The 25,488-nt window shown below is 30.9% G+C and overlaps 1 protein-coding gene across 5 annotated transcripts; it reads left to right on the top strand.

The window, feature by feature from the left end:
- The first annotated feature begins 7,915 nt into the window (after positions 1 to 7,915).
- Positions 7,916 to 14,868, top strand: LOC120092989 (RING/U-box superfamily protein). Of its 5 annotated transcripts, XR_005486240.2 has the most exons (3): positions 7,969 to 9,111; positions 14,339 to 14,405; positions 14,497 to 14,868. XR_005486240.2 is itself a non-coding variant. In XM_039051273.2 (2 exons), exon 1 carries the CDS (start codon positions 8,145 to 8,147, stop codon positions 9,072 to 9,074), a length of 930 nt encoding a protein of 309 aa, XP_038907201.1. In that variant the 5' UTR covers positions 7,916 to 8,144; the 3' UTR covers positions 9,075 to 9,111; positions 14,339 to 14,868. The 5 variants fall into 5 exon arrangements, 4 of the variants coding, with proteins under 4 accessions (XP_038907201.1, XP_090164776.1, XP_090164775.1 ...); XM_039051273.2 differs by having other exon boundaries at positions 7,916 to 9,111; positions 14,339 to 14,868; XM_090308650.1 differs by lacking the exons at positions 14,339 to 14,405; positions 14,497 to 14,868 and adding an exon at positions 11,288 to 11,458 and having other exon boundaries at positions 7,993 to 9,111.
- The last annotated feature ends 10,620 nt before the right edge of the window (positions 14,869 to 25,488 follow it).

The raw sequence follows: 25,488 nt of genomic DNA, 5'->3' as shown, positions 1-25,488 counted from the left end.
TTTAATTTTGGAATTAAACGTAATTGGAGAATCAATTAATATATAAATATGATTTAAATATTAATTTCATGAACAGGGATTCATGGTAGTGGAATTGGTGACAAATTAATTTAATATTTGATATTAAATTAATAGAATTAATTAAATTGTTTAATTAATTATTAATTATTAATTTTATTAGAAAAATTGATTATAGAATTAATTTTTGTAAAATTAATAAAATTTCAATTTTAATTAAAGAATTAAAATTGGAAAAAGTTTTGATTTTGAAAATAAATTTTCAAAATCAAAAGAAAAATTGAAAATTGATCTCACTTTCAAGCAAAAAGGTTAGTCACTTTCTTACACATAATTCAACCACCAAACTCAAGGAGTAGTTGGAATCACTTTAAGTGATCAGTTTGCATGAGAGTCGTGTAATAAAATCACTCTTGATTGAGTGGAAAGGTGGAGGAAATCGAACACGAGGATTTCCATGAGCAGCGGAAAGATCATTCCAAATTACAATCGTATATGAACTTTACAATTACAATCATAAACAGAAACATACAGTTATGCATTAATTATAGAAATTATAGTATGATAATACAAAATATAAGGGACAAAAGCTACACACTTTTGTAGACTCATTGCCAAGCTCCTTGATCACGAACGCTCAAACACAGCAACACTTGAACGCTCGTCCAACACAACTACTACACTGCACGAACACCACGCATTCGAACTCAGCGATCGCCTAGGTCACGAACACCCCGAACAACACGAACGGCCTCCATAGAACCTCGACGATGTTGAGATGAGTGTGACATCCCCAAGAAGGCTACCTTGAGAATCCAGAGGGTGGGCTCTATGTGGATTTGGTTTGAGGCAGAATAACGGAGGAAATACAATCGTGTAAACGATTGAGCAAGTGGGAGATGGCAGAACCTCTCATATAGGTCAATGCCCAATCGTTTAGGAAAAGTTAAGCGATCGTCTAGCAAAAGCTATGCGATCGTTTAGCCCATCGCTTAACTGAGTGTCTGTCGCCTACTAACACTCCACAATCATTTACCTTACTCCAAGCGGTCTCTTAGTAATCCTATTTACTTGACAACTTCCATGAGAATATTTCCGAGAGAGGAAATCTCAAATTCACAAAATCCAACATTACTAAAATTAAGAAAATATTTTTCCATTTATCTCACGGTTACCATGAAACCACCAATAACCTCCCACTCAATTGGTTATTAGAGAAAAAGAGATAATTATTTAATAATTAATATTATTATAAATATAAATGATAACCAACTTAATTTTAATATTTCATCTCATGAAACATACAGACCATAGCTCTCTTTCTATTCCATGGTACTTAATGTAAATCTTATTTACATTAATCCTCCACTAGATGTATCTCATACATCCTACCGATCATATAATATATAATCGAATTACCTCTTGTCAATTTGAACATTTCAAATCAACACCAAGAACTGATCCTCAACTGAATCTATTGAGCTACCAAGGGGACCTTATGGACCTATAGATCGAAGCTCCAATGGTACGTGAATAATTGACTAAACTCTTTAGTCACGGGATCCACCATTCGTTAACTGCCAGGCACTCCACTAAAGACCGACAGTTGAACTCTCCTTACCACAGATATATTATGTGTCCATCTAAACCAATCAATAGTGCGACAACCCTTCACAGATCGCTTGTAAGTACAACTCGACCAATAACCGTTATGCCTCTGTAGTTATATCTAACTCTTTAAGTACCATTGATCCCTCTAATGAACATAAGTCATAGTTCTACTATGACCGAGTCCTCTCTTCCAAAGAGAAGTTGTGGCCACTATGTTCAAGCCCCAAAATTAGCCCTTAAGAGAGCAATCTCTCTACTTATCCCTGTTTCAGGAAAGGACTGAATTCCATCTTGTGTATTGAGTTCCTAGCTCCCAGATCAGACAAGTCCCAAAAAGGTAGGCATGTTGAGTTGGCAATTTGGCCGCTCTCACCCATACTAATCAAAGAACCACCCTCAAAGGCAAGAGTTCCCAAAACACTAAGGATTGAGATCGTGTCACCTATGGTCATTTAGGTGAGATGTAAGTCTCTAGTATCAACGGCGTTATATATAGAGTCTAGTCATCTCGTGGTCTAGTCTTATACAAACTCTTTATATAGAACACCCCCGCTCGCATGTCTCCACATGAATGGTCAAGATCTACCATCTATAGTAGTTTACAATATTTGCAAACCTCTACAAAGCGGGCCGTATCTGTAGTGCCACGAGGATCAGGTATCTTACCTTAATCCTTATACTACATACCTATTTAGGTTATCACTTAAGGCATGATCCACTTGTATATCACATATACATGCTTAAGTTTACATAAGATAACCATGGAGATTTATTTATAGGATATGAGTAAATGCCAGAATGAAATAAAAGTTATTTTATTCATAAAACAATGTGTATCATTACAAACAACGAGACTCTGGGAGAATTAGGACACCAATCCCAACAAAAAGGACATCAATTCCTGAATTGCTGAGTTTTTGAAGGTTGAAGAAGTTGTTTTCAACAAGCTGAAAAACCAGAAAATCTCTCTTCCAATTTCCCTACATTCAAGCTTGTTTTGAGTCTCATAACTCAATATAAGGCTTCTAGAGAATAGTATGGAAGTTCTAGTGGTGGTCCACAACTTCAATTGGAGAAGATTGCAGGTCAAATTCGTGTTTGAAGAGGATCTTCAAAGGTATGTAATGAAACCCTCTTGATACCTCATGAATAATTTGATGTGAAAATTGAGAAATTATAATACTTAATGATCCTATTTTCTTCTGCTGCATATTTCTGTAAATCAATAGTCTTTAGAGATGTGCCCAATAAGAGCTCTAACATCTTTTTCAGACTCATTCCTTTCTTCTAACTCACACCAGACACGGTGGTTACATAGCTTTTATTTTGCTTCGTTTGGTAATTTGGGCACTCTACTTGAAAATGACCTTACAGGCATAATGAACCTAGGATTGAGACACCCAAATGAAGAAGAGCCCACTATGATACCAATTGAAATTAGGTATATCTATCACAGAACGTCACAAGTCACACACAATATTGTAACATGATGAATAACAAGTTACATGATAAACAATAAACATAAGTTAAGAGACATAGGATTGTAGTTCGATCACTTACATTTGGGGGTTGTTTGTGTGAAGGAAAGAGACTTCACTGATATAAAGTTAAGTAATTATAATTTAGTATTTATTTGTTGAATAACTTCTATAGAGACTCACACACAACCTATTTTTACATGTATTATATCTTAGGCTTCCTTTAAGCATCTTGTTTCCTCTCCTCTATTGTCACGATCTTTCTTTGTCTTATAAGAAGACCACTTCCAAAAAATGGCTTAGGCGCCCCCTAAGACTTGTTTGTTTTGCTGGAATGGGAATATAATTAAAAAAAAATCATGTTTGGATTGAGCGTTTTTGGTCTGGTTTGTAATATAAAACTTATTTCATTCCCACAATTTTCAATCCAACCCTCTTTCCCACTGTTTTCACACTTCACGATCCCATTTCTATTCCATCATCAACATTGATGGTGTTGACATTCAACAAGTGGAAGCAATTCAGGATCTTAAGCACTCTAACTACATTAATTTAAGCTAATAAGCATACAAGATTAAAGCAAAATAATAGGTTTTTTAATTTATTTTTGAAAAACTCTTCAAATCAGCAACTCCTTTGCTTGAATCTCCTCTCCTATGGCTTGAGACCACCACAAGATTTTTTCTACTATTTTCTTGGCTCTTAGATTGGGTGGTGGAACCCAAAATGAGAATGAAATCAAAGGAAATTTTAGAGATGTTCAATTTTGTGTCAAAAGCAATTGGGAGAACTCTTCTCTTTCTAGTTAAAGAAAAATTCAGGTTGCATGAAAATGAATTCTCAGAAAATTTCAATTATTTTTATCAAGATTAACATGCAAATTCATCTCCCAAATGAGTGACACCAAGCTAATTTTATATAAAGGGAATTTTTGGGGGTTGTAAATTGGACAAATCTAATAAAAGGATTTTTCTAATTTAAAAATGATTTTCAATAAGACCATTTATAAAATGAATGTGTTTTTTAAAATAAATTATTTTAATTAATTTAGAAATAAATTCTTTATAATTAATTTTAAATAAAAATTAAATTTAAATAAATAATTAAATAATTAAATTAATTAATTAAAGGGAAATTCTTATAAATAGAAAAAATCTAAAAATATTTATACTTCATAGCAAAAAATTCCAAAAGTGTTTTGTACTTTTGAAACTTTTTGCTATAAAGGGTAAATATTTTTAAATATTTTTTTATATTTTTTTATATTTAAAAAGACCCCTTAATTATATAATTTAATTAATTAATTAATTTAATATCTAATATTAAATTAACATTTCACCTATTCCAAATCTCTATTCATGTGTTTTAATATTTAAATCATATTTAAATATTTTCTAACATTTCAATTTCGTTTAATTCGATAATTAAATGTATAATTATATCATATATAATTAATAATTTCCATCATTCGCATTTTAACATTTCAAAGTTTCTCAGCACACTATTATAAGGTTGAGTTCGTTTATGAGATAGTAGGGGGACCTAATGGACCTATAGATCATGAGCTACAACGATTTGAGATTAATTTGGCTAAACTCTTTTAACCGAATTAACCAATATTCGTTAACTAGTAGGTCACTCCATTAAAGCCCAATAGTTGCACCCTCTGACTGTAGATATATTTTTGTTCATCTGATTTAACAATGAACAGTAAGCCGATCCTTCTCAAGTTGTTCGTATTTACAACTGGGTCAAAATTACCGTTTTACCCTACAATACATCTTATTCTTTAAGTCTCCACTGATCCACTAATGAATAATTGGTTTATAGTCCTACCAATAAATCAAGTCTCTCACAGTCATAGAGAGGGCAGTGCCCCTTCAAGACTAGGAGTTAGTATTTAAGGAAACAACTTATTTGTTATGTAAAGCGGGTAGGAGCGAATTCCATCTTGAAGGACTATGTCCCCAACTATCTACTCGGTCTTACCCCTAAAATGGGAGGCTTATTGAACGACGATATTGAGCTACTCTCATCTATGTAGATTAAAGGATAATCCTAAATAAATAGAAGTTCATAGTTAACTCAAGATTGGGATTGAGTTACCTTAGGTCATCAGGTTGAAATAGTCAGTTTTAACAATAAACGACATTATATATATAAAAAAAAAAAAGTGACTATTTCGTGATCTGGTCTTATGCAAACATCTTTTGCATAGGATGCCCTCACTCACATGTCTTTATGAATGATTTAGGGATCACATCTTTGTATCAAATACAAAGCAGGTCACATCTATAGTGTCCCCAGGGTAAGTTACCTAACTTTATCCTTATACTTGTAGACTGTTTTGACTATATACTCAAACTTGATCCACTTTTATGTCTCTACATAAAGTTCAAGTATTCATGCTATAAATAGCAGGAATTCGTTAGTTTGTTGGTTTTAGGCTATTACAAGTGCAATTTACATGTTCAATACCAATTTTATTGAATAAACCTCGATAACAACTTTATTGTAAATAAAATATGTTTAAAGATTACAAACTACGAGATTTAGAACATACAACCCAACAAACATATCACGCATTCCAACACTCCTTTGATTCACAATAATCATTATTATATTCTACCTCCCAAACAACCCCTAAGTATGAGAATTCTTACCTCCAAACTCAACTTCACAATAAGATAAACTCGAGAACAACTCAATACAAGAATATAGAAAGCTTCTCAAGAGACATATATCTGTATGAGTTTTTTCAACTAAGTCTAAATGACTATAGCAAAACCCTTATACTGTGAGGTACACAACTTGCTTCTACAAGTTCATCAAACTTTTTTTTTTGCTCAATATTTTTTCTGACACAACCCTATACCAATTGTATATTGTAAAAGCGAAACCTTAATTGGGGAAGAACAAACAAATAAATAGCATCTTCTTTTAGTAAGAATATATATATATATATATATATATATATGGACTGATATCTTTTCTGTCACAGGAAGGAAGCAATCCAAACATTAAGGTAGCGCTAACGTAAACAAGAAAAATATTTTCTGAAAGATTCTGCAAAAGATGGAATAACATGCTTGACACAGTCGAGGACAAGATGCAGATTATAACGATCAACATATTGCCTTTAGGATAAATATAACGTAGCCAATGTCAATACGCTAACAACTATTTAATTCTCTTTACTAGAATCCTCCATTACATGCATGTAATATCATTGAATTCAATTGATTGCAATTTGATAGGAAAACTTGCAATTCACTTAAACCCAATAAGAGTTAGGTTTATCTTCCAACTCTCTAACTAAACTAAGGTATCGTCTGCTGGTTGACATGGAATAATCTTATAATTGACCTAATTCTTCTATAAACATTTTTGTTCAATGGTTTTATTCTCTTCCACAAAGTTGTCCTTAAAAGATTTGGCACTTATCCAAACAAATATTTTAACATATATAACCTTTGAACAAGATTCTATTTTTTCATTTACTTAGCACACATTATAACACATGTAACTAATCCGTACATGTTGACCGATTAATTTAAATCACCACCTCACATTTCTATTAGAGTATTATTCTTTGAATGGAAAAAAGATTAAAGAATATAGGACAAATTACAATTTACTAAGTTGATCAAGAATTTTTAGATTAATTAGTGTTTATTTGGTCTTTGAACTCGTAAAAGTATCTAACAAGTACTTTCAATTTTGTGTCACTAGATCCATAAACTTTAAAAAGTGTTTAATATATTATAACTTTAATTCTATGTGCATTAAGTTCTTGCACTCTAAGAATTATCTAATAGATTCTTAAACTTTTAGGTCATAGAACTATTCAACATATATTTTTAATTCATGTATCTACTTAACTTTAAATACAACGGGAAAAATTAAGGATTTATCGATCATAAAATAGATTTTTTCTAAAAAAGTCAATGCTTTTGAAATTTTAGACACAAAAAAGGCATAAAGTTTAAAATTCAGACTGGGGTGTTTTTGGGTCAAGCTGGGTTAGGCGTTTGGTTGGGCTAATATACCTTTTAGAATTTAACTTAATTATTCAAATTGTAAATTTTTTCAACCCAAATAATTCTTGTGAAGTAAATAAATCCAATCCAAGTTTAGTTGGTATAAGTTAGAAAAGTAATTTAATCTTTCATTTCTAAAAAAAAAATATAAATAGTGTAACGTTAATCTATAAAACATCTAATTTACTATTTATCTATATTTATTTTCAAATATAAAATAAAGATTAGTAACAACTTTAACTATTATTATTTTTTTTTTTTGGAAAAAAACGTTAATTTATATTATAAAAGATTAGGTTTCTAAGACAAGAAAAATACTTTGTTTTATTTGTTTGAGAACAAATAATCAAAAAACCGTTTTGATAAAAATATGTATTAAATAAATAAAGAAAATACTTTTGCACTTAATAATATGTTTAGGTCCATAATATATATATATTTTGTCGTTGAGAGTGCAACCCAAATCAATTTCATATGAACCTATAAATCAATCTAACCTATATAATTTTTTATTTAATTGAATCCAAAATAAATAATTTAGTCGTCGAGTTTATGTATCCAGACACTAAATTTCTAATTTAAGCCAATATATATATAAACTTAAAAGTGACAAAATGAGTACAACTCAATTAACATAATGGTTCAATTCTCTCACTTACACAAATTGTAAAAAAAAAAAAAAAAAAACTAAATATATATAAAAACTAATTTATTAAATGGAAATTGTGGAAAATGAAATTAAAAAATGGAAGAAGTCGAGAAAAATCTAGAATGTTCTAAAGTGGTCGAGAATATTCAAGAGGCCAATAGAATTTTACAGTGAAGACGAGAAGTCTCTCATTTCTCAACGGCCAATGGAGTTGACGACCACAACATCAAATCCGCCGTTCTTCTTCCTCTTAGCCCATTGTAAAACTATTCTTCTCCTTTTCGTCTCTTCCAATTCCCTATCGTAATATCCCTCTTCTTCTCTCCGGCGGCCACCTCCACCGCCACAATGTCCGCCGTCGTCGACAAGCCTTTCTTCTGCCACCAGTGTGATCGCGCCGTTACTGTTTCCGTATCCATTTCCTCCGATCCTCTTTGCCCATTTTGCCACGAGGGTTTTCTTGAAGAGTATGATCATTCCAATCCCAATTCCAACTCCAATGTTAATCTTGATCCCAGGTCCTTTTTCCTTCCCCATCCTTTCCGTCGTTTTAGTCCTCTTGTTTTCTCCTCTTCTACGGTCGTTGATCTTCAAAACCCGAGTTTATTTTCAAGAACTTTAACTCCGCCGCCTACACAATCCAGTTCTTCTGTTCACCCCGAGTACGATCCCTTTGTTTTTCTTCAGAATCATTTACGGGGCCTCTTCGAAAGTGGTGCTGATGTTGTGTTTGAAATTCCGCGTCATTCTTCCCACTCTGGTGTTTCAATGCCTCAAAACGTTGGTGATTACTTCATTGGACCAGGTCTTGAGCAGCTCATTCAATTGCTGGCTGATAATGATCCGAACCGATATGGAACTCCGCCGGCTTCGAAATCGGCGATTGAGAAGCTTCCGACTGTGACTGTTACAGAGGATCTTCTAAATTCGGAAATGAACCAATGTGCCGTTTGCATTGATGAGTTTGAAAAAGGTATTAAGGTTAAGCAGATGCCTTGCAAGCATGTATTTCATGATTATTGTATATTGCCTTGGCTTGAATTGCATAATTCATGCCCTGTTTGCCGGTTCGAGTTGCCTACGGATGATGCTGATTACGAGAATCGAACACGTGGAAATCGGGTGCAGGCGAATGAATCTTCCGGAGAAGAATCTGGGTCTGGAAACAGTGGGAACAGTACGGGGCGTGTTGAGAGGAGATTTAGAGTGCCGCTATGGTGGCCGTTTGGGGGCCGGAACGATGGGAGTGACTCCGGTGGTGGGAATGACAGCGATTGAGAATATAAGCCGCAGGACAAATACAGAATATATTCTGGTAACTTTCTTGCTTGCTTATTGTTTCTTTTTAGTTATAGCATTTGCAGACTGGCTTGCTTTGCTATGCTGTTTTTCCCCCATGTTTTAGATTACTTGCATACATGTAAATATTGAATATGTCCTATTGACTTCTTTGTCAACTGTCTAGCCCCAGAAGAAAAGGAAAAAGAAGGACTAAAAGGGGACAGAGAGGAAGAGAGAAAGAAAATACGAAATAAGAATTGATAAATGATTCTTGCCCTCTAGTATTTTCTTGTTCTGTTTTCAAGTAATTGTTCATACTATAACTTTGTTTCATATAAACTCAGTGGGAACAGTTTAAAAAAAATATTAAATAATACAACTCAAGGATGTTTCGAGCTACAGCTGCAATGTGTTTAAGGGATATCTAATGTTTTTTAATTGTTTGCCGTGGAGAGAGAGTTATCTTTAATCCTAGAGGGGGTATAGTGAAATACATGGTCTATGGTGTTTGGCTTGTTAATTTGTAGAATATGGAAACCTAGTATTACGATTAGGATGATGGCACTTGTCACTGGTATGAATGTGATTAAATAGGTGATGATCCTGTGGACATCCAAAGGTAATAAGACCTTGGAATCTTTACAGCCACCTCTCTTTTTTAATAGGCAACATGAAATTCCGTTGGTAATACTCTGAAGAATTAATGGGATGAAGGATCTTCTGAAGATGATTGTAACAAATTTCTTGTTTGGAGTCCTTTTTATATAGTTCCTTCTTGCTTTTATAACCATGGAAAATTCATTGTTATTATAGTCTTTCGATGATTATGATGACTTTAAGGTCATTCTTTTCATTGTTTTTTTAAATAAGAAACTTGGATATATTAAAGGAGAAAAGAAGGCAATACAACTTAAAAAGACATCCCCCACCCGAAGAACGCTAACTACCGTCTACCGAAAATTCTTCCAATTGTTGAGAATCAACAAAATTGGATATCAACAAAGATTCTTTAGCTGCTTTGCTTGGGGCTTTTCTCTACCCTCGGCTCCTAGGTTGTATTTTTTCTTTGTTTCTTACCCAAAAAAGAAAAGAAAAGAAAGTAAAGAAAAAAGACCTTCCATTAGTACAAAAGTGGGGGGAAATAAGACATCAATCCATGAGAGGTTGAACTAGTTCACGAAAAAGCAATCTAACAAGTATTGTGATTACATAGATGAGATATGATGCCAACAGAAATCCAAGAATCTGCTAATATCCAAACTTCCCTTGGAAGTCTTGACTTGTCCCAAAGAAATGGAATTATGTTGGAGTGTTGCTATAACCATACTCAACCAAGAGCTTCCAGGAGGATTACAAACACAAAAGATTAGGCTCAACCTTTTCTTATCTAGCTTTGACTTCGAAGTCCTCAATGAACATAAGTGAATTTTTCCTTAATCTTAGTTCTTTTTATGTGTTGGTTGATATCACTTTTGGCCTAGTTCACTTTGTTAGGCATTTCTTTTGGATTGGAGGGTTTTCCTTTTCTTTTCTTTTTCTTTTAGTTAATTAATTTTTTTTTATTTATAACAAATTATTATTATTTTTTAAAATTTGATATATAGCTATTTCTTTTGGTAGTTGTTTTTTGGTTAAATTACAAGTTCAATTCTTTAAGTTTCTGAATAAATTTCATATATAATAGATAGGATAATTTTAAAAAAGTCTGAATATGTTAGGAACCTATTAGATGTAAAACTGAAAGTTTAAGGACTCTTTTTAAAGTTCACACCTATTAGATACAAAATTAAAAGTTCATGGATCTATTAACTTTTTAAAGTTCAGAGACCATGTCGACACAAACTTGAAAGTTTAGGAACTAAACTTATGATGGAACTAAATTGAAAGTTCATGGATCTATATAGCTATTTCTTTTGTCCAAGTGCATGTATCCCTTCTAGAGTGCAAAGCTAGTTATCGTTTTCTACTTGGATGTAAAGTAAACATTTTCTCAATAGCTTTACGAATAGCACATGGCTTTAAAAATACCAGCACCTTTTAATAGATTCTTCTGTATCCACCCTCAAGTTCTTTCAAACCATTGCCTATTATGTTGTTCGAGTTTCTGTGATATGTCTGTCCAAGTTTTCTTCTAGAACTGTGCAGCTTTGCAAGAATGAAGGGGAGCCCTTGTAAGCTCATGTCTTGTATTCCTGACTACAATTTCTCAGCATTTGTAGGGAGGTTGGTTCAGGTCAACTCGATAGAAGCCCAGTTATTTACTTGTACTCTAGGGAGAGGAATGAGGTGTGAATGTAAATGAGGAATGTTGTTCAAATCATAGTCAAACCCAAAAGCCAAGCTGATGATTTATGATCAATTTAATTTTATTAAAATTTAAACTCTTTCTCTCACTTGTACTCTAGGGAGAGGAATGAGGTGTGAATGTAAATGAGGAACGTTGTTTTGGGGGGCTCCAATGTAGTGTAAGATTGGGGATTGTCAAACCATCATTAGACCGAAAAGCTAAATCTCACTTGGGGTTGTCAAATCATGGTCAAGCCCAAAAGCCAAACTGGCGATTTATGATAAATTTAATTTTATTAAAATTTAAACTCTCTCACTTGGGGGTTTGAAAATTTGTAGAAGGGTTGCCAAGAGCAACTTAGTATAGCATTCAAGACGAATGATGTTCAGGGCTTCGAACTAGGGGTGGAAACGGTTCGGCTTGGTGGTCAAACCGAACTGAACCGAATTTTTTAAAATGTGAAACCAAATCGAACCGATTTATTGGTTTGAACCGAACCGCATGTTCGGTTTGGTTCGGTTTTCAAATTTGGTTTTGGCATTTTTAAAAAATCCATGTTATATTCTTTTTTAATTAAAAAATGGTTTGGTTTTAAATTCAGTTTTACTCTTTTTTTAAATATATAAATAAATATATATATATATATTAGTTAAAAACGGTTTGGTTCGGTTTCAAATTTTCTTTAAATTGGATCAAACCGCTTTTTTCGGTTTCACTAAGTTTTCGATTCGGTTCGATTTCTAGGTTTTTGCGGTTACTTCGAATATAAGGCCTCTTGCTTGGATACTATGTTAAATCATTACTAAATTAAAAAATTTGAACAGATTGATTGTGATAAATTTAATTATATCAATTGGGTTGGCCTAGTGGTAAGTAGGGGAACATGACCTTGATAAAGGGCTAGAGGTCATAGGTTCCATCTATGGTGGTCATCTACCTAGGATTTAATATCCTACAAATTTTCTTGACACCCAAATGACGCAGGGTCGGCAAGTTGTCCTGTGAGATTAGTCGAGATGCGTCATGTTCACGGATCACGATTACAAGAAAAAAAGATAAATTTAATTATATTACTTGTATACTCTCCCATGAACTTGTATTTCTTCTGCTATGAATAAGAATTGTTTTATATCAGTTTTGTTTCCTATCAGGTTTTCCTTTGTCGTTGATTAATTTTGCTTTCTATCACATTTGTAGACCTGCTTTAGGTTAGACTAATGAAAATTATACTCCAAACTAACTAAACTGAAATGGTTTGGCCAGTTTCGTGGTTGCACTCAATCACAAGTGGGGCATTTGGGCCCTATCTTTATGGCCAGTTCACTTTTGTATAAAAAAATCCTTTTTTTGTTCATATTTTCTATGGGGACATTTATGTACTTTTAACTTGAAAGAAAAGAAAAATAAAATGAAACAAATTATTTATGTACAAATTTGGCTCACACATGATTCATGTAGATGTAGGCTAGTGCTATCCTTGGAGGGCAGTATTTTTCTAGTATTTGATTGCAATGTTCAGTCAACTTTTAAAGTGATTTCATTGTCCAACCGTGGATGTGAACATACAAATGGTTAAGAGAAGAAAATATAGGGCAGGATTATGGGACAGTTGCAAATATAGCAATCAGGTCTAAAGTATTTGTAGTTATAGATGTAGTACAATGCAAAAGACTTTGTAGATATAGCAAAATTTAGATTTTGATTCGAAATCTATCAATGACAGACCATATTACTAGTAAAGGTCTATTAGTGATAGATCATATCACTAGTAGGAGTTTATTAGCGATAGAGTCTATCATAGATTTTGTTATATTTATATTTCTTTTAAAATGTTAGTATACATTTAATTATTATCCTTAATAGTATATTTCTAAATTCTAATACTGGGCCTCTTACTGAAAATTTTGAAAACAAATCGAATAAAAAAATTTTAGGTAGTTGAATATCTTTAATTAAAGAAAGAAATTATTTATGTTCATATCTTTATGAAAAGATTTTTATGCTCCACTTGGATTTATTTATTTATTTATTATTTATTATTATTATTATTTATTTTTTTGCCCATGCACCAGAATGAAAATGTTTGTGTTGTGATGCTAAAGAGTCTTGATTTCCAATATCTAATATCTATGGGGCATACGTGTACTATCCAAACTTTAAACGCTTACGTGAAGATCATGTTATTGCTGATTAGAGACATGTGCATATGCATAATTGGGAGATTGTGGAGCTGGTTTTGGACTAATATGTATATATTTCTTGGATATGCATCAATCATTCCCTTTTTTATTTGACATTTTTGGATTCGAAGGACATATGTTCTTAACATGATAGATGATATGAGTTTCTTCTTCCCCCCTGCCTTGAGGGCCAATGGACGAGAGATTTGGGTCCTAGATGCATTCATTATTTCTTGTTAGACCGTCACTCATACATTAATATAGTGATTGAAATCGAGATTTGCATTTGACAGAGGTTGTGTACTTGTGTCTGTATTTGGTATATATGCTTTTGTCATGTATCTAAGTTGTAGTAATACAAGCTTATGAAATGTATCTTTTACAGTTATAGGATAAGTGAGCAATAGTGATTGAAATTGAGATTTTTCCTTAAGATGTGAATAGGCTTGTTTATAGATTACAGACTATGAAATATATCTTTTACATTGTAATAGGATAATTGATCTGTAATGATTGAAATTGAGATTTTCTGTAAAGTAATCACTATACCTCAATTAAAATGTTACCCAGGCTTGTAATACAGTCTTATGAAATGTTTCTCCTAAGTTCTGAAAAGTTTATCTTATAACCTACATCTTAATTTTTCTTTGTATGTTGATAACATCATGGTTTTAAGTCGATTGTGTGGAGATTACACATTAATGATCTAAGCACCTAGCTCCTGGTAGCCATGATTTTGATGAAACATCGATGGCCAATGTAAATCCTTACCGTTGTTTAAATTGTGTTTTCAGGCAGAAGGGTCTTTGTTTTTGACGCAGATTTGGAAGGAATTTCCCCTCTGAAAATACATGGCAAAAAGTCAGTGGCTTTTAGTAGTCTGTTATTTGTTTGTTTGTTATTCTTCGTTTTTTGAGTTTTTGGTTCACAATGCCAACAACATTATGTACAGATGTGTTCATTTTGGATGACATTTCTTCCTTCAACGTAGAATGTATACATTCCAAATCTCTTGTTCATAGGTCTGTTTCATTCTACCTGTGGAGAAATCATACTCGGGTGCAGATGCTACAATGTGATTGTCAGTTCGAAGTCGGTAGATGTATTTGAGAAAAAACTATAATAGTATCTCAAATCTGTATCTATTGGTCATTAGGGATCATGCAGAACGGTACAGCCTTTGTTTCGTATGTTGTAGTTTTGTTAAATAAAAGAAAATTCTATAGGAAGAGGCGTATTTCTTAAGTACTTAGGATGAAGGATGAATGTGTGTAAAGAACTCCCATCTTGAATAACAAAGTAGAAAGGTTTGCAGTTGATACTATTATTATTACTATCAGTTATTATATGAAACAGAAAAGGGCAAATGTAGTTAGTTGAATTGCTGGTTAGTCCATCACTTAAGAAGCCATAAACCCTTACTTCCAAAATTGTGATTTGTGTACTGATTTGGGATAGAAGACTGCCCCTTTCAAAATGAGGAATATGAGCTTTAGCTTTAGCTAATCTCTTGTTCACCGATTTTATTATAACAACTATACAAGTAACGTACCAGGTTGGGAAGTTTTGTAAACTATTGTTGAGAGGTTTGCTTTAAATCACAAGGGGATCGTTTAGATGTAAAATATGAAACGATTGGATTTTAAATGTCTTGGATAATTAATATCTATATTTAGATGTGGGGACAATAAATATCTGAAAGTTTATTGATTATGTGAATGATTTCAACTATATTTTTTAGATGAAATAAATGAAAACATTGATCTTATTCTTTTGGATAATATCACATATACTTTATAATTTTCATCCTTTATTTTAACAAAAAAAAGATATTTTTAGAAAAATTTCAACATTCATAAGAGTATTTTTAGAACAAATATCAACATTCAACGGTGAGTCATAATTGGAATATATTCCAAAGTTCAAGTGATATGACATAAACAGATCGATAAGCAAGACACATAGCTACGTTCATGGGCAGAATGTTACCTTAATCAGTAAAGCCTTATTCGATAAATCATTTAGTTTTTTAAAATTATGCTTATACTATTTCCATTTACTGGTTTAATTTTTTGCCATCTACTGTTTAGAGTGTTTTAGAAAATAAAGTTAAGCTTTCTACTTAAATTTTTTATTAATTTTTTGAAATTTTGGTTAAGAATTCAAGTATTTAGTATAAAAAAGATGAAAAACGTCATTAAAAAACAAACATAATATTCGAAAATCAAATAATTAGTCAAAGGAGATGCAAAATTTTTATGAGAACACAAAAATAAAATGAGTTGCAATATGGGAAACATAAATCGATCAACTTTTAATTCAAAGTGTTAGAGAAAGGGAAAGATTTAAAAGAAAGAGAGCACTTGAAAAGTAGAATGAGAAAGCAAATGTATGGATAAGAAGGCTTCTGGTTAATTTGTTAATTTTATCAAACAACACTTAATACTTAATATATGATAAAAAGAAAAGGTTTGATGTTGTAAGAGAAAGTGGGCCATTCATGAATTGGTCTTTTACTTTTCTCCAAAAAGTATTAATCATAGAAAAAGATTAAGATAAGTGTAAAATGTCACAATCATCTTTTATTTTCCCTTTTAATTTGAGATTATAAGATTAAATTTTCGTTGATATAACAAAATTTCTATTGATATTTTTACATTTTTGACGTCAATCGGAAAGATGAAAACAAATTTTTCATTATCTCTTAAAAATATCTATAAGATGTATTTAAAAAATAAGTAATAAATATTACTAATGTAAATATAATATAAATAAGAAACATGTTTACTAACTCTAAGATAAAATATTTATTTATTATTTTTTGTATTTTGTATTTTTTGGTTATAATAATTTCATCAATATTTCTATCGATATCGACATTTTAAACTTTGGTTAAGATTAGGTAATATAAGAAAGACTTACTCTACTAATTTTAACCAAACATAGATAGTTGTGATAAGTATAGATTGCTGGGAATGACTTGGGCTTTTGGCCCGTCGAAAAAAAATATTTTGAGAAAATATAGTATATTGTCACACATTGGAAGATTTTGAATTGCTAAAGGGATTATACAAAGACTTGCATGTGAGCTAGCAAATTCTGGTTGTGGTGGAAATAAAAATAATTTTTTACTACTTATTACCGTTCCATTAACATTTTATCCATGATCGTGGATTTGAAAATCTCTTGCCTTCTATATCTGAAATTAATTTTTTAAGAAAATAGGTAAATTAAAAAAATTCTTCTTCTTCACTTCTAATTTTTACAACTGTTTAGGGATATTTTTCTTTCTAATTCCAATCCTCTCGACAAGTGCACATTAGAGATAAGTGTTGTGTTAATTTTAGAGGACAACCAACTTGTTGCATTTCAGCAACGAGGTTCGTGTAGTTTTTGCAATCAAAATAGTCAATTCCTCCACGAAACAATAACAACGATCTACATTTGATCTAACATAGTTAAGTGGGTTGAGCCATTCTACCTTAAAAAAGTTGTTAAAAAGAATGATCATCAACCCTATGCTTGTTTTAACTAGCCTCCTTCTCACAAATAACTGCCATTATGAACAATGATTTACTTGCTAGTTCCCCTTTTCCTATTATGACAGGTCTCATTATCCATTGCAAAACCAAATTTCTTCAAATCATTCTCCATTTTCACTGTAAGTTAGTTCTTTTTATTATTATTATTATTATTTTATGAATAACAAATTTTTCATCATGCATAAATGTTCATTTTCAACATTCCAGACAGGCAATGGGAGCTGAATCAATGACATGTTTGTGTATAAAGTAAGAAAAATTGTTTGGATTTTTAAAAGAAAAAAACTTTGCAGACAATTGTGTGTTTGGTCAAAAGGCTATGGAACCTAAAGATATCAGATAAATATGTTTTGATAAGTATATTTATGCAGCTAAATATTTGATGATATTATATTTATACAGTGATTTATCTAAGAAAAGTTTATAGATAATGCATGGGTTATGGAGTGGGTTCGAGTTAACTTTTTAAGTATTTAATTTTGAAGCAGCCTTTAAAAATATGAATTTATAGAACACGTTGGTTTGAAAAAAATATTTCATGTCAACTTTTAGAAAAATGATTTTTGAGTATTTAATGGTTAATCTGTCTATAATTTATATAATATATAAAATTACTAAAATACCCTTATTAGTCCTCTACCTCATTTCTACCATGGTTGTTACTGGTTACCATCGCCCTTTGTTAGTCAACTCTGACAACCACCTTCGATAGATTACTAGTGAAAGTATTTTAAAATTATTCATTTATAGTGCTATCCTTTATAGTCATTAATAGAAATACTTATTACAAACCAAATTTGTATATAAAAACATTTTACCAAAAACATGAAAAAAATATTTAAATGGAAATAATTTTTTTTTTTAAAAAAAAAACAAACATGTCATTAATCACTAGTACTATACTCAATTAACTGATAAAAATTGATATACATATTTTAAAAAATTTATTTAGTTTTTTCATGGATTTCAAAAAAAACATAATATCTCCATTTATTTCACAAAATTCTACTTTTTAAAACTCAAAATATTATTATGCATCGTATAAAATTTTTTTTTATCTAAAAGATGAACAAAAAGAATAAAACTTAATTAATTAATAGTTAATATAGAGTATTCATTACTATTAAGTTAAACTTAAAGAATTTCAACTAATATCTTTATCATAATTTTATGTATAACTTTTCTCCTAATTAATGAATCCATTTAATCTTTACATATATAGAATAACAAAGGAAAAAAAAAGTAATATTTTTCCTTTTGGCCCACAATTTAATTATTTTATTTTATTTTTTATAGAGAAAAAGAAAACACATGCATGGGATAGAGTACATGAATAAGAACGGTACGGCAAGAAGAAAAAAAAAAAGGACATCTCAGTCAGTGGTCACCCTTTGCAAATGGAAGAAGATAACCCAACTTGCCCTACTTGGCCCCATTTGCATGTACCCCTCCCTCTTAAAACTATAACTTTATCACCTTTGTAAATATAGCAATCAAATTTAAAGTATTTGTAGATATAATATACGGTAAAAACATTTATAGATATAGCAAATTTTAGATCTAATTTTTGTAGTCTATCGATAATGAAAGGGCGGATCTAAGAACAAGCCAGGAAGGCATATGCCTCCTCTCACATCGTGTCCTATTACATATACACATACTGTTTTTATTAACTATAAAAAGGTATTTCTGTATATAGAACATATATTAACTCGTGCCTCCAAGACGTGAAATGGTACTTTGCCTTAGTGGTGGTGGAAGAGCTCCTTCACGATGGCAACTAGAGTTTGATTCCACTCTAAAATAGTTTTATTTTCATTTTTGTTTTAGTTGAGATATGTAAACTTTAAATTTAGTGTACAAAAATCTCATAAAATATTTAAAATGCTTAAAATTAATCGTGATTAGATAAATTATATATATATATATATATATATATATATATATATATATATATATATATATATATTATTTCTAATTGAACTTCACAATTTCAATTTTGTAGCTGATAGTTACATTATTTTTTTTTAGAAAAAATGCCTGGTACTACATATTATACATATTTATCGAGATGTTAGTCATCTAGTATATATATTTTTTAAGTTGTGTCCTCTAACATGTAATTCTGAATTTACCACTGTACGTATATTAGTTAGTTATGACCGTTTTGACGATATTATATAAGTTGCTTATTATGTCGATGCATCTAAAATTATATTTAGCTGAACTTGTGCCTCCCTTGTATAATATCCTGGCTCCACCACTGTCGAAAATATACTATATCGTTGATAGGCTTCTATTAACAATAGAGCCTATCACTAATAGATTTTACTATTTTTGTAATTTTTAAAAAGTTATACACTTAATTATTAGCCATAAAAGTGTTACCCATTGTAATTACTCATATTTTAAGGGGTATTATTGAGGCATTGAGGCGTTGAGTTGGCTATTATAGTCTATGAGTTATAATAATCTATATTTGGGTTGCAAACTATTTTAGTATGGGTTATAATAGTTTGTGTTTGGGATGCAGACAATTTTAATATAGGTTATGATAGTTTGTATTTGAGATGCAGACTATTTTAGTCTAGATTACAAATGAGAAGAGAGTATATTACAAAATAGTAAACATGGTAGTCAATGACGGTTTTCAAATAGTTTTACGATAGTTAAGTGTGAATTATGATAATTAGGAACTTTAACCATTATAATCGAAGACCCAAACATTGATGAGTTATAATAGTTCACTCCACCCAAGACAAATTACGGTCCAAATACCCCTTAAAATGTTGAGGTTTCAACTTAGGACATTATCGATAAAATGTTGAAGTCATTGAATATTTCTCAAAACATTATTTAAATTAAATTAAGTAAATATTTTGCGCTTTTTAGAGTGTCTTATATTTATCTTTGTAATACTTTGTTGCTTATTTTATTTTCGTAAATATTTGTAAGATATATATATATATATAATGAATATGTTAATGTCAAACTCATAGAAATATAGAATATCAATAAAAATATTGACATGTCAATGAAAATTTAATGTTACACTTAAAACCTAAAATGAAGAGAAAAAAAAAAAAAAAAACCAAAACTTTAAGAATTTAGTCCTCGACCTCCTATTTTCGACACTTTAGTCTCACTGGTTTTTAACGATTTAGTTTTATATTTTGAAATTTTTAACGAATCTTTATTGTCTAACAATTTAGTATTTGTCTTACCAATATATAAAAATTCAACCTTTATGTGATGTAAAATATTATCGAAATTAAGTGCCCATTTTTATCGTAGTTTTAACTATTAAGTTCATAAATATTTAGTTACCTTAGGTACCTCAAATTTATATGAATAAAATCAAAAGTTATTTTTCGCTAATATTGACGATATTTTACAAATTTATTTAGGTATTTCACCAATATTTCTTTTTTCATAATTACTATCAAAATACATATCTAATATTTGCCATATTTTGCATATTCAAATTATTTTGAAACTTTTTCTTCCCTCCGTATCACCACATATACCTTGATTTATCTTCTCTTTACCACAGTTGTAGCAATAATTTTTTGGATAAGGCCAAGAATTTAGGGTCACAAATCCATATACAAATCGTATTAAAAAGGCTTGACTTGATATCTTTGTTTAAAATTATTGTTTAGGACATAGATAGGTTTTCTATAATGTTTAATTTTAATAAGAAATAAACAAAATTTCAATAGTTTTTTTTTGGGCATATATAACTGTGATTTTCTTTCAAAATATTTGTCGATGTATTCGTAAATTTGAGTTATCGATATAGTTATCGACATTGATATTTTTTTCCTAATTAGGATATATATAGTGTTTTTCAGTAACTAATTCATGCTAATGTGTATGCAAATTTTCATGAAATAAAATTATATGTTATTATTCTAATGACTCTTTTTTTTTTAGCATAAAACATATTATTCCAATGGTCCAATCTCTTTCAACTTCATCAAAATAGGAAAAAGAGAACAACTATACATAAGGGATCTTGTTTATCCTTTTTTTTTAATGGTATAATATGACTAATATATAAGAACAGTCCAATGGAACATTTTTCAAATGTTTCCTCCCACACCCTATCCAAATTCCTTTTAAGTCAATGTCAAGGGGTCTACCTTGAAGGCAACATCCAAATTTTTCTTTAATTTTTCATTGGTCATCCCAATGATAGTAGCTAGTTAAGACACTAATTGTAAACCCTGAAATTGTTATATTATGTATTTAAGGTGTGTATTAATATTAATGAAAATAAGCTAAATATGTTTAATTTAATGATGTGTCTAAAATGTAAGAGGAGGAAATTTTCTAAGTATTACGAGTATATGCATTCAGGTTGTGAACATAGTCAATGCATAGAGAGTTGAAAATGTCAATGTCAAGCCAAGAAAGGGCAAGAAAATATGTTAAGTGTGGAATGCTGAGTTCTTGGGTGAAGTAGGAACAAGTTAACAATTAGAGAAAATAGAGGATTCTATGTATTGGAACTATCGGTGGCCGCATTGGAACTATCAGGCGTCATGCGGCCACCGATTCAATAGCGTGGCCAAAGGTCCAAGAAGATTGACGTTATGACTAGGTACAACAAGTGTATGAAGGATTTATGTGACTATCCTTGTAAGTCATTGTTGAGGGCTAAGCTGACAAATGATGTGGTAGAAGAATCATGCGTTGAAGGGAGAAGGTTTAGGCGGCCGAAAGGCCCTGCGATGAAGTTTAAGCTGAAGAATTCAACTTAATTTACGAGTAAGCAAGCTAGGTGGCAGCTTTGTAAACATTAATAAAGAGATAAGCTTGCCGGGTGGCAATTAATTAAGCAAACTCTTCATGCAAACCCAAGTATAAATAGGCTTAGCAACAAAGGAGACTATTTTGGCAAATGTTTCCTAATGCCTAAGTGAGAAGTGTTGTTGTCATCTAAAGATTTTGAAAGCTGAAGAATTTTCGGTCAACTAAAAGAGAATTTGAGGGATTTTCTTATCCGTTCTGGAGGAAATAATGCTCAAGTTCTAAGGTAAGTAAAAGTTAAGATCTTCATGAGCATTTTCTTTTAAACGAGTTAAGTTAGTAAAAGTTAAGATCTTCATGAGCATTTTCTTTTAAACGAGTTAAGTTAAACGAATGATGGAATTAAAATTAAAAAATTTAGAAGTTTGAATTTAGAATTGTGTTGTGGATAAATAAGTAGGCAGCTGCATATGATGAATAAGCAGTCAGCTGACTAGCTAAAGGATGCGATAGAGCGCATAGGCACAAAGTGAGGCGCGTGAAACGGTTGACGCATAGGCGCAGGGGTATGCGACGAAAGTATATTCGTGTTGTTAGCACGCAAGGCTGATTGTCACATAAGCACTAAAGTATGACCTCACGACCATTGTGTACCCGAGTGAAAGGGGAGCTAAGTACAAAACAAAGGAAAGGTAAATTGGCTAAGTAAAAGCGATGCTTTAGTTTAACTAAAAGGCGTTAGAGTCATGTATGCGACAATGATGAATTAAGTATTATGTAAAGCTCAAAAGGGAACTAATGATTCTAACCAAGGGACCTTCTCTTGTCACAGGATATACACAAATAGGAGGCATACAACCCCTTGGATAAGTAGCTTAAGACAATGAGTGACAAGTTTTAACAAGTGTTTTTCTAATGCTAGTTTTTATGAATGGTTTAAACGCATAGGCAGTAGATATGGAGTTTTTATTCCATGATTTTCTCCGATGCATGCTTTAAAATGAGTGTTGATCGCATGATCCACGTTTTTAAATAATGAAGTTATTTATGAGTTCAGCATGGTTTTTTCAGTAAGCCTATGACAATTTTTACCGGATGATGAAAGTTTATCAAGAAAATTTTATATGTATAATGTTGGATCAATATGGCAACCCTAGAGGGGATGAATAGGGTTTAATTAAACTTTTTTTTCTAAATTAATCCAATTAAACTAATTTATACACTTTTTATAAATAATAAGAAAAATTCAATTTATGCAACAAATAAGATTACAAAAATGTGATAATTTAATTCTATCAAATTTTAGCAAATAAATATAAACAAACTAAAACATATAATAAATTACTTAAATTAATTGCAAAAATAAAAAGGAAAGAGTTAGAGAAGAAGACACCGTAATTTTTATAGAGCTTCGGTCAAACTCGACCTACCCCACTCCCCAAGCGCCTCTTGGGAATTTGAATAAAATATTTCAAACTCTTTCCACGGATTAGAGCCCAACCGTTACACCACCGCTCCTTTTACGGGTTCAAGAGCAAACCCAATCCTTTCCACGGTTTAGGATCAAACCGTTACAAATGTTGGAATTTTTTAAGAATACAATACAACTTTCACTAGAGTGGATTTACAAGTTTAAGCACTCAACAAGTTTATCCTCACAATACAATAACACTCTCTCAAGAATAAGATGAAAAGAAAAAAAATTGGGAACTTAGAGAGAGCAACAATGGAACTTTTGAGTTTTGGAGAATTATGAAATGTAAAATTTGTTTGTTTAAAAATTGGAGAGGAAGATGGTTTATATAGAGATGGAACAATTTTTAGAAACTAGAATTAACTTGGACCATTGGATTTTGGAAAAGAAAAATCAATGGTGGAGATTTTAAACTAAATTAGTCGTTAGATACAAACAAGATATAATATTAAATTCCTTTTCTTTTGAAATTAATCCAAAAAATAAAAAAACATACCATGTGTAAAAAATTAGCCGTTGGACACAAACATAAAATAACATTAAATTCATTTTTTTTTTAAATTCATTCTTTTAAAGTCAATCCAAAAATAAAAAACATACCATGTGTAAAAACTATCAGTTAGACACAAACATAAAATAATATTAAACTTATTTTCTTTTTAATTCATTTCCTTTTTAAATTCATTCTTTTTAAAATCAATCCAAAAATAAAAGTATATGTGTAAAAAACTAGCCGTTAGACACAAACATAAAATAATATTAAATTTATTTTCCTTTTAAATTTCTTTTTAATTTCAATTTTTTTTATTTTAAATCAATCCAAAAATCAAAAGTCCATCATATGTTAATCTCTTAATGATCCACCATTCAATCAATATGCTGTCATATGTCTACACGCAAATAGTCTGATTATGCCATGTCATCCATGATATTTTCTCTATAGACTTGTTTCGGTCATATCGTCTTCGTTTTAGCTCCGATTTGAGTGATTCAAGAGGTGTTGGAATCGTTGTTTCGAGCTCTACACTATGGACATATTAAAACACTAAGATTTTCAGTAATTAAAAACTGAGTTTGTTATCATCAAAATATTGATTAATTAATTAATTAATTTGAGATTAAGGGCCAAAAAGCCAACAATCTCCCCCTTTTTGATGATAACAAACATTCAAGAAAATAGCTTGAAATACATATAAATCATATGTAGCACATAATAAAATTCAACATATCACCATAAAGATCATTATTAAAATTCGCTCAAAAAAAAATTCTCCCCCCCCTAATTAATACAATCAAAATCATAACAAATTTATAGCATATTTTTCTTAAACTTCTCCCCCTTTGGAATCATCAAAAAGAATAATTAAGAAAAATTTAGAACTACATAAATGTTTCCCTTAAAAACATGAACATAAATTTAGCACAACTCCCCCTAAGAATATTAACACATACTTTCCTTATCTCCCCTATCAAAATGCTTTCTAAAAGATTTAACAAATAAAATTATAAAATTAAGAGGCATCACAACGAATAATACCGAGCTCCAGCCTATTTTTGCAAAAGTTTTCTTCATTCAAAAGCTTGGTAAAAATATCCGCTAATTGATTATTAGAGCCTACAAATTCAAGAGTAATATTATCATTTTGCACATGCTCTCTAATAAAGTGATGTCTAATATCAATATGCTTAGTCCTAGAATTATGTATAGGATTTTTAGTCAAATTAATAGCACTAGTATTATCACAAAATATAGGCACATTGTCAAACTTTAATCCAAAATCACAAAGAGTTTGTTTCATTCAAAGAATTTGAGCACTACAACTAGCAACTGCAATATATTCCGCTTCGGTAGTGGATAAGGCAACCGAATTTTGCTTTTTACTAAACCAAGAAACTAAGGAACTACCAAGAAATTGACAAGTCCCACTAGTACTCTTACGGTCAAATAAGCTACCTGCAAAATCCGCATCGGAATATCCTACCAAATTAAATTCAACATTTCTAGGATACCATAAGCCTAAATCAATAGAACCAAGCAAATATTTAAAAATTCTTTTAACGGTATGTAAATGTGATTCCTTAGGACAAGATTGAAATCTAGCACAAAGACATACACTAAACATAATATCGGGTCTACTAGCGGTTAAATAAAGTAAAAATCCAATCACTCTAT

Source organism: Benincasa hispida, chromosome 12 (genome assembly GCF_027475165.1).
Source record: "Benincasa hispida cultivar pf3 chromosome 12, pf3_genome.v1.1, whole genome shotgun sequence".
NCBI classification, from domain to species: Eukaryota; Viridiplantae; Streptophyta; class Magnoliopsida; order Cucurbitales; family Cucurbitaceae; genus Benincasa; species Benincasa hispida.
This window is presented reverse-complemented; position numbering and strand designations above follow the sequence as displayed.

Excerpts from the sequence above, each read along its gene's own strand:
- LOC120092989 (XM_039051273.2), top strand. The coding sequence starts at position 8,145 with ATGTCCGCCGTCGTCGACAAGCCTTTCTTCTGCCACCAGTGTGATCGC.